At 42.8% G+C, this 15,540-nt stretch overlaps 1 protein-coding gene across 1 annotated transcript; it reads right to left on the bottom strand.

The window, feature by feature from the left end:
• Positions 1 to 290: 290 nt before the first annotated feature.
• Positions 291 to 12,895, bottom strand: LOC135547939 (neuropeptide FF receptor 1-like). The gene is made up of 3 exons (XM_064977148.1): positions 12,589 to 12,895; positions 1,508 to 1,607; positions 291 to 1,308 (listed from the first exon to the last, which is right to left on the bottom strand). The coding sequence occupies exons 1-3, from the start codon at positions 12,893 to 12,895 to the stop codon at positions 477 to 479; spliced, it is 1,239 nt and encodes a 412-aa protein (XP_064833220.1). The 3' UTR covers positions 291 to 476.
• Between the last annotated feature and the right edge of the window lie 2,645 nt (positions 12,896 to 15,540).

Below are 15,540 nucleotides of genomic sequence, written 5' to 3'. Positions count from 1 at the left end.
GGTTTGCTTCGATTGATCCCTATTCTGAACCCATTCACTTGATACATGTTGTAGTGAGTTTGTCGAGAAAATTTTAATTTAAAGTACATCGTATTCAAAGGGATGGCTTTAGATAAATGTACTGAAAACCCTATTGAATGAAATCTGTTGGCTAGCAAATGGGAAGGTTTTCAGTGGTTGAATTACATTTATTCAGTGTGCGCAAGGGAACCACACCTACAACATGGGTGGGTAACGTTGGTTATCATTTTGCAAGCAGAACAGCATGGTTAACAGTTAATAGAAGCTTCATTTCCAAAAATTCCAAGCAGTCAAAACGATTCGTTTTTGAGACAGGGGTGTGTCAACAAAGCTATGTTGTATTCATTAAGTATCTCATTGCTAATTTGTAAAGATGCATTACAAGCTCAATTATTGCAATAACCATGGCCATTTGCACAACAATGAATCTATAATCGTCACAGCCCTAAATAGAATCACTCCACCCAGGCTCCAATCACCCTGCTGAGTCCAACATTCCTGTTAATATCATCCAGGAGGATTCCATTGGTTCCATGTGGGATAATCTTAGGAGTGCCCTTAGAGCAGTGGCCTTTCCTCCCATCAGAGGACTCAGGGTTCTCGTTAAATACTCTGTTAGGGGGCGGGAAGTTGAAGCGTGTATTAACCACCCCTGTTGTTGTTTTTTGTGAACAGGCCCTGCAGGCCACTGCAGCCTGGAACCCCCTGCGGAAGTTCTCATTGAAGAAGCCATAGATGATGGGGTTAATCCCGCTGTTAAGGAAGGCCAGCCAGTGGGCCACAGGGAACAGGTAGCTGCTGAGGAAGTCAATCTGCTGCGTGTCCAGATCCCTGTAGTCAGTTAGCAGCATCAGCGTCCACAGAGGCAGCCATGACACCATGAAGAGCACTGCCACCATGATCAGCATGTTGATCACTTTAACCCTGCGTTGTGAATGGGCCCTCCGCACCTCTGCCAGCCTCACCTGCCTCAGGTTGACGGAGAGCTTGGCAACGATGCAGCCATACATGATGCTGATAACACCCAGGGGGGCCAGGTACACGTGCACGAAGATGACCATGGTGTAGACACGACGCATCTCAGGCCGGGGCCATTTCTCAAAGCAGACGAAGACAGGGTATGTCTGGTTGTCCTGGACCAGGTAGGTGTCTTCCAGGTGAATGATGGTCAGGGTAGCAGCCGAGGGGCAGATTATAGCAAACGCCAGCACCCAGATGAAGAGGATGGTGACGAGAGCAGTCACAGGCCTCATTCGGTGTCTAAAGGGGTACACAATACCTGTGAACCTGAGAGAAGGGGGAGGTAGGGAGGAAAAAAACAGACAGAGGGAGAGAGAGCAAGAGAGAGAGAGAGGAAGGGGGTAGGGAGGAAGAGAGACTGAATGCCACAGAGAGAAATGTTTGGCTTGACAATTACAGCAATGGAGTTGACAAGAGCACAAACAGATCTGTGACAGGATAGTGCGGTGGTGTGGTGGTGAATTACCTGTCAACAGCTATGGCCACCAGAGTGAAGACTGATGCTGACACTGACATCCCCTGGACCAGGTTGCTCATGGTGCATGTAATCTGGCCAAACGGCCATCCTGGAAAGAAAGACTGCATTACACACAGGCAGTAGCCCGGTTGCTACACCAAATATTTTAATCTTAACGAATCTTAATGTGTTTCGAATGAGAATGGATTTTAATACTGTAGATGTGTAGATATACATTGCGTTAAGGGAGCAAATGGCCCTGAAAGGGATGGAAAATGCATACATTTAATAGATAGTTGAAGTTGGAAGTTTACATACACCTAAGCCAAATGCATTTAAATTCCTGACATTTAATCCTAGTAAAAATTCCCTGTCTAAGGTCAGTTAGGATCACCCCTTTATTTTAAGAATGTGAAATGTCAGAATAATAGTAGAGAGAATGATTTATTTGAACTTTTTTTTCTTTCATCACATTCCCAGTGGGTCATGGTTGGGATGGTGTTCTTCGGCTTGCAAGCCTCCCCCTTTTCCTCCAAACATAACAATGGTCATTATGGCCAAAAAGTTCTATTTTTGTTTCATCAGACGAGAGGACATTTTTCCAAAAAGGTACAATCTTTGTCCCCATGTTCAGTTGCAAAACGCCTTTTCTTATGCCGGATTTGGAGCAGTGGCTTCTTCTTTGCTGAGCGGCCTTTCAGGTTATGCCGATATAGGACTCATTTTACTGTGGATATAGATAATTTTGTACCTGTTTTCACCAGCATCTTCACAAGGTCCTTTGCTGTTGTTCTGAGATTGAGTTTTTCAGCGCAACTCTACAGTCTTTTTCTGAGGTCTTGGATGAGTTCTTTTGATTTTCCCATGATGTCAAGCAAAGAGGCTCTGAGTTTGACGGTAGGCCTTGAAACACCTCCAATTGACTCAAATGATGTCAATTAGCCCATCAGAAGCTTCTAAAGCCATTAATTTTCCAAGCTGTTTCAAGTCACAGTCAACTTAGTGTATGTAAACTTCTGACCCACTGGAATTGTGATACAGTGAATTATAAGTGAAATAATCTGTCTGTAAACAATTGTTGGAAATATTACTTGTGTCATGCACAAAGTTGAGGTCCTAACCGACTTGCCACAACTATAGTTTGTTAACAAGAAATTTGTGGAGTGGTTGAAAAACGAGTTTTAACGACTCCAACCTAAGTGTATGTAAACTTCCAACTTCAACTGTACCCACCGGGCACAAGCTAGTTGAATCAACATTGTTTGAATGTCATTTTTAAATGTATTATGACATGGAATCTACATGGAAAGTACATTGGACAAACCGTGTATAAAATATGTATAATTGGTACCTTTGAAACAACATCCGATCTTCAATGTTACATCCCCTACCTATTACTGGAGAGTTGATCTACAACTATTCATTTGTTATCCCATCCAGGGTTTTAACCATGCCCAACCCTGCTTAGCTTTTATTTTGTCACTGACTAGTACCAATATATCACTAAATATATTCACTGTTGCTATCAAAGTCATTTCAAAGGGTAGGTTTGACAGAGCAAATGAAATGTAACCATATATATTTATAAGTCTTATATCATCAATTGTAGTATTTTGGCCTATATAACATTTGCAAAGTTATAAACAGCTATTGTCTCAATTCAACCCAGGGTTCAACTAAAAATATGCAAAACATAGTTCATAAATTGGTGTGATTGGTCGAAAGACCAATTAGTGGAAAATATCAGAATTGGGCTGCCTGTGTAAACGCAGCCTTATGGTTTCAAGCTTTGGTTGATTTAAAATGTAATCTTCAAATTCATCATTAATATTTGATTTTAATTTATTTATTACAATCTCTATTACCCAATGCCAATGGCAACAGCTAGTCTTACTGGGGTCCGACACATAACGAAAGACATTACAGACAAAAGACTTTACAATTGACATACATTTAAAAACATTAACATGTAGTGTGTGTGTGTGCATCTATCAGTTACACATACATGTCAGTACATACACACAACTCTTGGAATATGTTGGATTCACGTCTCCTTTTCAACCTAAAAAAAGTCAAAGTCAAAGTCTATTTAAAGTCTATTTAAAGTGCTTTTAAAGTTTGCATAGATTAAATTCATTCCTATTCCTTAACTTTGATTTTGGTTGATATGGAGACGTGAACCCAACATTTAATATTATTAATAATATATAAATTATTAATATATTTGTAGACAAACTGGATTTTGTATTGTGTTTGGTTGTCAACGCAAACAAATATCAATATTTGAATGAGATCTTCTGCTTGGATAGATCCATTGGTGTCACTGATTTAGTCTGTTTTTTCTATAAATGAATGCTAAACTATATGTTGGATTCACCTCTATCTCAACTAAATTAAATTTGAAATGAACTTGAAATAAAGTCTGATTTGACTTAGTACTATTCTTTAACATTGATTATTGGTTGAGATTGAGACGTGAATCCAACATATCAATTATTAACTTGGAGACAAACTTCAATTAAAACCAAAATTAGTCAGTGGCACAAAATATACTTTTCCTTCAAATGTTGATATTTGGTTGCATAGACAATCACACACATTACACTTTTGCAATGTAGAAAATACTCTATTAACTTGTTACAAGTTTTTATTTTTTTACCTTTATTTAACTAGGCAAGTCAGTTAAGAACAAATTCTTATTTTCAATGATGGCTTAGGAACAATGGGTTAACTGCCTGTTCAGGGGCAGAATGACAGATTTGTACCTTGTCAGCTCGGGGATTTGAACTTGCAACCTTCTGGGTTACTAGTCCAATGCTCTAACCACTAGGCTACCCTGCCGCCCCAACTTAACAAAAACCAGAGCTGTTGCAAGGACAGACTCTGGGAGACGAGAAGCAAGTACAGAGAGTGAACATTTAATGAATAACGGACATGAAACGAAATGCGGACATCGTCTGGACAAGGGACAAATATTGACCATAATGCTGGCACGGGGATGAAACTGAGGAATAGACTGATATAGGGGATGCAATCAAAAATGTGATGGAGTACAGGTGAGTCCAATGAAGTGCTGATGCATGTAACAATGGTGACAGGTGTGCGTAATGATGGGCAGCCTGGTGCCCTTGAGCGCCAGAGAGGGTGGGTGGGAGCAGGCGTGACAGTACCCCCCCCCCCCCACTATTGGTCCCACCTGGGGTGTGGGAGCCCGACAAGCCGGCCGAGGCGTGGGAGCAGGACGAGCCGCTGAGGCGTGGGATCCTGACGAACCGGCTGAGGCATGACGTGGGATGGGAGCCTGCCGAGCCAACCGAGTTAAGAAAACCTCTCGAGTCAGCTAAGCCATGGAAGCTTGACGAGCCAGCTGAGGCATCCCCGATTCCTTCAGCAGCAGCAACAGGACCCGATGCCACCAAACAAACAAAAAACTAAAAAACTCCCTGATGTTTTCATATTGGTGCCATCATTCTGTAAGAACAGACACTGGGAGACGAGAAGCAAGTAGGGAGTGAACATTAAATAAATAACAGACATGAACCAAACACGGACAGCATCTGGACAGGGGGAACAAAACAACATTAATGCTGACACAGGGATGAAACTGAGAAATCTAAATGTGTGGAGTACAGGTGAGTCTAATGAAACGTGGATGCGCGTAATGATGGTGACAGGTGTGCGTAATGATGGGCAGCCTGGAACCTCGAAGGACCAGAGAGGGGGAGTGGGAGCAGGCGTGACACCTGGTGCCAGAACTAATCAGTTGGACGGCATTCGATTTCCAAAGGCTAGACGTTTTTTTCACAGGGCCAGCCTTTCACTGCTATGTGTGGCAGACAAAAACACATTTAATAAATGGGTACAGTTGTGACCCGTCATTCACGGCAGGTGGGGCAGAGCATGTTATTTTGGCATTCATTTGTGTCACATATCAGTTTGCGAACAATGTAAAAATGAATTTATTGAGAGAATAAAGCCAAATGCAAACATGATCTCTTTCTTGCTTTCTTGAATATGGCAGCTCCAAAATAGAGTTGTTTCAGCCTAGCTCAGTGCTTTCTTTGGTGGAGGGGCAACCAGTGGAAAATGCAGAGCTTAGGCATTGGTAATCTTCTCTAGTGTCATCGGAGAATCTACCGGGAGAGCTAGGCAGTTCAAGCCCCCTTGGGTGCAGCCATAGATTTATATTAGAAGTGACCATCCTAGAAGGCTCAAGGTCATTGACTATAGATAAAATGACATCAAATCACGTTATATCTACAAAGCTTTGATTGGACTGATCATATCAACAACATACTTTCAAAATCTTAGCTAGCAAGCTAGACATGTTAAGCCCTCGACATGTTGCTGAATTTATCTGAACTAATGTCTATCTGAATTTCTGTCTGTGTCCATTTTGAAAGTGCTGAACGAATAGGCTTTTTATCAAATTACACAAATCCACAAGGAGTAAGTAGAAACCACTATGTTTTTTTAAATGCAGTAAATGAGGCTGAATTTGTTTTAACTAGGCAAGTCCGTCAAGAACAAATTCATATTTTCAATGGCAGCTTATGAACAGTGGGTTAACAGCCTTGATCAGGGGTAGAACAACAGATTTGTACCTTGTCAGCTCGGGGAAATCGATCTTGCAACCTTTCAGTTACTAGTCCAACGCTCTAACCACTAGGATACCAATCGCCCCGAATGAACTGTTTAGCTGCCAGACAAGACTCCGCTGTGTAGGTGTAGCGATGGTGCTGAAAGGAAAGTTCTGCTGTTGGGACAGCTTTATTTAGGCCTTAACAGTATGGGCACAGTTTGTCACTGTTATAGTGCAAATAATGTATTGTTTAGTGTTGTGCTGTGTTGTGGAGTGGCTTTGCTGTCATGCATCTAAAAACAAAATGGGGAGTGCCCCACCAAGATTTACATGCTAAAATCGCCACTGAATGGGTGTAGGTAGTAAAGACCATAGGCAACTCATGAGTTTCAAGTTTGGAGAAGCTTACAATTTATTCTTCCATTTCTACTGATCTGTGTGCCAGTTATGAATATGTATAAATGCAAATTTTCTAAGAACAGTTTCATTTGAATAATAATGTTTCTGTTTCTCAAAATCATTGTTTGTTTACTTTTAGATTTTTACCATTTTATTTCAGATGTTTATTATTAACCACGTGACAATATATATATATATTTTTTTTTTATGTAACTAGGCAAGTCAGTTAAGAAAAAAAATATTATTATTTCAATGACGGACTAGGAACAGTGGGTGAACTTCCTTGTTCAGGGGCAGAACAACATATTTTTACCTTGTCAGCTCGGGGATTCAATCCACCAACCTTTCGGTTACTGGCCCAACGCTCTAACCACTAGGCTACCTGCCACCCCAAAAGGAAGCGCCTAACGTGTCACGTGGTTAATAATAAACATCTGAAGTAAAATGGTAAAAATCGCAAAGTTAAAATACAACGTATAACTCAAAAGTGAAACCAGGCTACCTAAGTATGGTTCTGAAACAGGGACAACGATTGACAGCTGCCTCTGATTGAGAACCAACCACGTGACAGTACCCCCCCCCCAAAGGTGCGGACTCCGGCCTCAAAACCTGAACCTATAGGGGAGGGTTTGGGTGGGTGTCTGTCCGCGGTGGCGGATCTGGCGAATGACGGGACCCCAACTCCACCATAGTCTTTCTATGCCTCTTTATCTGCCTCTGTGGCCTCTTTGGGGCGGTGACCCTCGCCACCGACCTTGGACTGGGGACCCTAGCCACGGGTCCCGAATGGACAGGAGATTCCGGCAGCACCGGACAAACAGGAGATTCCGGCAGCACCGGACAGGCGGGAGACTCCCGCAGCTCCGGAGTGAAGGGCGATTCCGGCAGCGCCGGCGTGGCAGACGGATCCGGCAGCTCCTGGCTGACGGGCGGCTCTGGCAGCTCCTGGCTGACGGGAGACTTTGGCAGCTCAGGACAGACAGGAGACTCTGGAAGCTCAGGACAGACGGGAGACTCTGGCAGCTCAGGACAGACGGGAGATTCCGGCAGCACCGGACAGGCGGGAGACTCCGGCAGCTCCGAAGTGAAAGGCGATTCCGGCAGCGCCGGCGTGACGGATGGCTCCGGCAGCTCAGGACAGACGGGAGACTCCGGCAGCTCAGGACAGACGGGAGACTCTGGCAGCTCAGGACAGACAGGAGACTCTGGCAGCTCAGGACAGACGGGAGACTCTGACAGCGCTGGGCAGGAGGAAGACTCTGGCAGCACTGGAGAGGCGGGAGCACCTGTAGGGAGGAGACGGAGAGACAGCCTGGTCCGGGGGGCTGCCACCGGAGGGCTGGTGCGTGGAGGTGGCACCGGATAGACCGGACCGTGAAGGCGCACTGGAGGTCTCGAGCACCGAGCCTGCCCAACCCTACCTGGCTGAATGCTCCCCGTTGACAAGCCAGTGCGGCGAGGTGGAATAGCCTGCACTGGGCTGTGCTGGCGAACTGGGGACACCATGCGTAGCGCTGGTGCAATGTACCCCGGCCAGAGGAGACGCACTGGAGACCAGATGTGCTGAGCCGGCTTCATGGCACCTGGCTCGATGCCCACTCCAGCCCGGCCGATACGAGGCGCTGCTATGTACCGCACAGGGCTATGCCTGCACACCGGGGACACAGTGCGCCTCATGGCATAACACGGTACCTGCCTGGTCCCTCTCTCTCCACGGTAAGCACGGGGAGTTGGCTCAGGTCTCCTAACTGGCTTAGACACACTCCCCGTGTGCCCCTCCCAATACATTTTTGGGGCTGCCTCTCGGGCTTCCAGCCGCGCTGCCGTGCTGCCTCCTCATACCACCGTCTCTCGGCTTTCGCTGCCTCCAGCTCTGCCTTGGGGCTGTGATATTCTCCCGGCTGTGCCCAGGGTCCCTTGCCATCCAAGATCTCCTCCCATGTAGAGGAGTCTGGAAATCTCTGCTGCTGCTGCTGCCCGTTACCACGCTGCTTGGTCCTTTGGTGGTGGGTGATTCTGTTGCGGCTATCCTCTTCCTCTTCTGAGGAGGAGTAGGAGAGATCGGACCAATGCGCAGCGTGGTAAGTGTCCATCTTTTAATAACGTAAATGAACACTGAAAAAAAAGTGAACAAAACTGAAACAGTTCAGTCTGGTGCAGAAACAAACACTCAACAGAAAACAGTCACCCACAACTCAAAAATGAAACCAGGCTACCTAAGTATGGTTCTCAATCAGGGACAACGATTGACAGCTGCCTCTGATTGAGGACCATACCTGGCCAAACAAAGAAATCCCAAATCATAGAAAAAAGAACATAGACAACCCACCCAACTCACGCCCTGACCATACTAAAACAAAGACATAACAAAAGAACTTAGGTCAGAACGTGACACACATTCATCTCTCTTCTCCGCCTGTCTGCCTCCCTTTTTATCTGTTTTGATCTGAGCTATTGCTAGTGAAGTTCAACATTGTATCAAATTATCACAGGTCCGTCCGGAAGCTGTCTCTAAGAAACTTGCAACATTGAATCAACTAGCCTATTCTGGACCCTCAAAGTTTCCTGCACCAGTGAGCTTGGGACAAAAAGCAGTTTTTTTATGACGTTTCCACTGGATATATGGGATTATCAGATCATGATATCTTGCTCTTTCACACTGAGGACGGGAGTGTTGATAGATTTTTCAAATACTGAGGAACTACATGTATCATTCGCAATGGCTGATAGAAAAACAGACTTTGTTGCCTTGTGTGAGGCGAAGAAAACATGAGTGGTGAGTTAAGACAATCAGAAATAAGACATTGCCAAATGGGCACCTTCTTACATATGCATGCAAGGAAACAATCCACAGCATTTAAAAATAACAATAAGATAATGATCCTCTGTGGGTAAGTCATGCTCCATGGTGAAGTATTTTGAATGATTTTATTTAGACAGGAGTAATTATATAATTTTGTTGAAATGTCAATTTACTTTTGGGAATTCCAGCATCCAATTAGTGCACTGTACACCCGCACCTCTCCCTCAACGTCAACAAAATGAAGGAGCTGATTGTTGAATTCAGGAAACAGCAGAGGGAGCAAGCCCCTATCCACATCGACGGGACCACAGTGGAGAAGGTAAAAAGCTTCAAGTTCCTCGGCGTAGACATCACTGACAATCTGAAATAGTCCACCCACACAGACAGTGTGGTGAAGATGTGCAACATCACTTCTTCAGGAGGTTGAAGAAATTCAGCTTTTCCCCTAAGACCCTCACAAACCTTTACAGATGCACAATTGAGAGCCCCCTGTCGGGCTGTATCACCACCTCGTACGCTAATTGCACCGCCCACAACCGCAGGGCTATCTAGAGGAGTGTGCGGTCTGTCCAACGCATTACCGGGGGAACAGGAAATCTACAGCACCCGATGTCACAGGAAGGCCAAAAAGATCATCAAGGACATCAACCACCCTGAGCCACTGCCTGTTCACCCGCTACCATCCAGAAGGTGAGGTCAGTACAGGTGCATCAAAGCTGGGACCGAGAGACTGAAAAACAGCTTCTATCTCAAGGCCGTCAGACATCACTAGTAGGCTACCATCTGGTTACTCATACATAGACATGAAATCACTTTAATAGTGGAACACTAGTAACTTTAGTTATGTGTACATACTGCTTTACTCATTTCATATGTTACTGTATTCTATTCTACTGTATTTTAGTCAATGCCACCCCGACATTGCTTGTCCTAATATTTAAATGTTTTTTAATTCCATTCTTTTACCTTTAGATTTTTGTGTATTGTTGTACATTTTTAGATACTACTGCACTTTTGAAGCTAGGAACATAAGCATTTCGCTTCAACTGCAATAACATCTGCTAAATATGTTTATGTGACCAATACAATTTGATTTTGATTTTAACTTTCCTTTCCAATTCACAAGAGGCTGAAACCAGAGATCTGTCATGATGAGATGCTCAAGTCACCACCTTAACAATGGGAGTCTTTGTCTCAAAGGCTGGGAGGCAGACGACAAGTTTAGGTCTGCATATTCCCATAGAAACGCACTGGGTTTATACTGGACAGATTTTGGCGAGTGCTCTCTCGCTTTGCCGCTTCCTCTCTGCTGACACTCTATCGTCGGACAAAGCATCCGCGTGATCTAAACAGCGCACCTCTATATGTAGCCCATGCAACTGATGCTGTCTGGACAGAAATAGTATGACATGCCATACTCTTTTGGTCCAGACAGCATCAGATACATGGTCTACACATACTGAGACAGAGGGTCGCTGTTTCGCTCACTCGGTATCTTTAACTGAGATTGATGCATCTTTCTGTCGGCGCGAATCTCGGTCAAATAAATGATCAATATTTCAATATTTTATTTGGAAGGGCAAGCAGATAAATTTGGGCGGGGCAAGCCCCCAAAGGTCCTCCCACAACTCCGTCCCTGCCCAAAACCATCGTTATTAACTATTCACTTGAAAACACTCATAATTTAAGTGTGCGTCAGACCACTCAAAGAACAACGAAGTGCGTCATTAGATGTTTTTTTTGCCCATAGCATCATGTTATACACAGAACATAAACATAAAATCACATAGTTTGTCCGCCTCTCTGTGACCGCCGATAATTCAGAAAACAAAGTTGACTACAAATACAAAGTTGCCAATGTCTTTGCAATTGCGACGTATAAAACGTAATATAAAAATATAAAACAGAGATGACTGTATTAAAAAATAAATACAGTAGGCTATAGGCTAGGCCAATTTCAATTATATTGAAATACATTTAATACATTCAATTGAGATATATTTAGCTACTTGTAGGCTACTGTCTGTAATTTGTCTCAATATATTTCATGATGTGTAGCCTAAGGTGCCCAATGATGTGCCAAATATTTTAGTGCATTATTATAGGGTAAGAGTTAGAATTAGCCACCTCAATATTTGCAGTCATAGGTAACAAAATCTTTCTAGGAGCTGATCCGTCATCACTATTGTGGAATAATTTGAACGTTAATGTAAGATTTGAATGGAGAATGCTGATCCGAGAGCAGTGTTGCCTTTCTTTTGATCCAATAGGTATCAACACATGCTTCAACAATGCACTCAGTGACATTTTCTCTGGGTGCTGTTTTGGGAAACACCTGTTACATCTTCGGCCATTGTAGGAAACATGCTTTGTTAAAACACTTATTGTCTTCACCTTTTTGCCCTTTGTGCTGTTTGTGCCCAACAATGTTTGTATCATGTTTGTGCTGCTGGCATTTTGTGTGGCTACCGGGCTGTGTCATGTGTTGCTGTCATGCTATGTTGTTGTCTTAGGTCTCTCTTTATGTACTGTTGTGGTGTCATGATGTATGTTTTGTCCTACATTTGTATTTTTAATCACAGCCCAGTTCCTGTAGGAGGCCTTTTGCCACTTGATAGGCAATCATTGTAAATAAGAACTTGTTCACAACTGACTTGCCTAGTTAACGAAAGGTTAAATAAAAAATAAATAAAAGTAAGCCTAAATTCCAACTCTATGGGAAACCAGGCCCAGGTTATTTGTTTGTGCTTTTAGATGAAGTAGTTGTATAAATACAACATTTCTGACATTGTATTCCAGTTTGAACTTTATTGTGCTTGTAAATTGTTGAAAGTGCAGTGATAACACATTTAGATGACAACTAACTAAAATCTGACATTGTTTTAACTTTCTCCTTTGGAATTTTGTTGTGCTTTTTATAGATGGATGAAAGCGTAGTGAATTAAACAAACATTTGGATTTCAAGAAACGTATGGCCGTCTTTTTGAGTAGGTAAATAAAGGTTGAAATCTCATTGAACAACTTAACCAAATATTACCCCAAATTCCCCCATACCCAGTGGTTATGCAATAATTAATTATCAATAGCAAGTTGATTGAAAATCAGCCTTTTCACTCCAGACCTTCTCACACTTGGTTGACTCAACTGGAGACAGCGTCTAGCTGTAAAAGCCAGACTGAAACCTTTGATCCCTTCACAGAAAGTTAACACTCTCGCCTCCAGAACCATATGATTCCCCTTACGGAGGGGATCCCGCATCGATTTCTGCATGTGCCCTACGCATTTCTGCTCCCTCCACTTTCTCACCTGATATTAGGCTGTCAATCAAAGTCGTTGGAACGCAGAACACTCCAATGAGCAGGTCACTGATGGCCAAGTTGAGGATGAAGAGGTTGGTGACGGAGCGCATGTTGCGGTTCCGGAGGACCACCAGGGAGACCAACACGTTCCCCCCGACGCAGAGCAGGAAAACCACCATATAGCACAGGATATAGATTACAGACATGCCAGTGGAGTGCAGGTAGTAAGGCATGTAGGTGCGGTTGGCTCTGTCCATAGTGGCACTGTCCATGGTGCTGTTCACAGCAGTTTCATTCAGTGACGCAATCTCCATTTTCACAAGTCACCTTCCAAATGGAATCACATCAGAAAAACGTGTTATAGCCTACATATTGGCAGAGAAACCTAGCAGATACAAATATATATTTTAAAAGAAACGCAAGGAATATTAAAGAAAAACGATAAAGCCATAGCACAAACATTCTCTGAAAAAAAGCTTTAGTCATCATACAAATAATCAAGGAAAGGTTGCCATTTGGACGAATCCACTCCATCGTGATTTATTGTTCTTATTTTTTACCATCAAATGACACATATGTTCTTACTGAAACAGGTACATGAAATTGACGAAGAAAGAAAATACAGTGAAAGCTCAGTGAGAACAAATGGTGAGTTAAATTCATAAGATTGAGAAGGCAAAGTTGCCATTTCATAGAAATCTGCAGGATGCCTATTGAGATTTTCAAAGAGAGACTTACCTTTGGAAGAGCTACACTATAGTTCCCTTGTCTGGTCTTGTCTGTGCCGGTGCGCTCTACTGCGTCTCGTAATGCTTCTAGTCCACTTCTGGAAACGCATCAGCGTCACTCATACTCTATAACGATTAGGGATACTGTACCACATGGATAGTGCGACCAATGCATGTAGCCTATATTTGATTTATAGTAAGCCTACAGAATAATTTAAACAAAATTTAATGGTCTGTCTTTAGTTCCTTATATTTGTAGGACTATTTTTCCCACCACTATAAGACCTGTTCATTGATTGATGACAAATAAGTAAGTAAATTGGGCACTTCCGGATCTGTCTCTAAACATGTCAATTATGTTCCAAGTGTAAGTTACTGTATGATGATATAACCTACTGACAAGTTACAAGGAGAGTCCCAAGAGACATTGAAATCAAAGTAACCTAGTAGTTAAAATATGTAACTGTACAGTAGAGTGGATATCTAAGAGGTATATATTCACACATTCACAACACAAATACAACAGCTGGTTTTACAAAAAGATGAATGCTTTAAATGAGTGGATCTCTGTTACGGTAAATAGACTACAGTACACTAAGAATATGAAAAGTACCTCTCTTTATTAAATCTGTTCTTTGGGGCTCCGGTAGACTGCTCGAGCTCATGGCTCAGTCATCCCCAAGGCTATATAGCTGTGGTAAATATAACCCTGATGACATTGTATTTTTCACAACAACTTGCAAATTTTCACTTCTCATTGTCTGCTAGCCTACTTGCACTTACAGTATTCCTTATGTATATTTAAAACAAAAAAATATGCTTTAAGTGAAAGTAGGTATTGTTCTGAAGCCGAAAAAGAAAGGAAATTCACATGAGCACCACAATGCCTACTTCACCCATGCTCTACCAAGGTTTTCCAGCACACAGCTTTGACCTACTACAGTAGCTATGTTGGTCTATTGTACTTCAAACAATGTGCAGGTTACTTAGGATTCAAACCTTCTCAAATAGCCTAATTCATATTCTTAGAGCAGGTTCTCCCACAATAATGTGATTTGCATCGCCTACAAGTTAAAGTATTGGATTCTTCACACACCACACTAATCCCATTCCACTACCTTTTCAAGCTTTCTTAAATTATATGAAAACAAGCTTTGCTTTTATACTTACTAGACCATCATGCTTGATTCAGCGAGCTGTTTTGTAGTAATGTGGTGCCTGCCTGTATTTTCTTAAACCTTTTATTTATCAATATAGTACATGTCATAAAGAAAAATATACTGTATATTTCCTAAAATCTTTGTTTGGTCAGTAGATGCCCAACATAACACCAGGTGGTGGTGTGTTGTACACAGTTACTCATACAGTTGAAGTCCGAAGTTTACATACACTTAGGTTGGAGTCATTAAAACTCATTTTTTAACCACTCCACAAATATCTTGTTAACAAACTATAGTTTTGGCAAGTCGGTTATGGCTTTAGATGTCATGGCTTAAGAAGCTGCTGATAGGCTAATTGGCATAATTTGAGTCAATCGGAGGTGTACCTGTGGATGTATTTCAAGGCCTACCTTCAAACTTAGTACCTCTTTGCTTGACATCATGGGGAAATCCAAAGATATCAGCCAAGAACTCTTTTTTGTTTGTTTTTGACCTCCACAAGTCTGGTTCATCCTTGGGAGTTATTTCCAAACGCCTGAAGGTACCACGTTCATCTGTACAAACAATAGTACACAAGTATACTTGTACTGCTCAGGAATGAGACGCGTTCTGTCTCCTAGAGATGAACGTACTTTGGTGCGAAAAGTGCCAATCAATCTCAGAACAACTGCAAAGGACCGTGTGAAGATGCTGGAGGAAACTGGTACAAAAGTATCTATATCCCCAGTAAAACGAGTCCTATATCGCCATGACCTGAAAGGCCGCTCAGCAAGGAAGAAGCCACTGCTCCAAATCCGGCATAAAATAAGACAGACTACAGTTCGCAACTGCACATGGGAACAAAAATTGTACTTTTAGGAGAAATGTCCTATGGTCTGATGAAACAAATATCGAACTGTCTGGCCATAATGACCATCATTATGTTTGGAGGAAAAAGGGGGAGGCTTGCAAGCCGAAGAACAACATCCCAACCATAAAGCACGGGGGTGGCGCATGTTGTAGGGGGCTTGGCTGCAGGAGGGACTGGTGCACTTCACAAAATAGAACATCTAGCAACATAGCAACATAGCA

Source organism: Oncorhynchus masou, chromosome 11, assembly GCF_036934945.1.
Source record: "Oncorhynchus masou masou isolate Uvic2021 chromosome 11, UVic_Omas_1.1, whole genome shotgun sequence".
NCBI classification, from domain to species: Eukaryota; Metazoa; Chordata; class Actinopteri; order Salmoniformes; family Salmonidae; genus Oncorhynchus; species Oncorhynchus masou.
The sequence above is the reverse complement of the archived record's forward strand: the minus strand, read 5'-3'. Positions and strand labels throughout refer to the sequence as shown.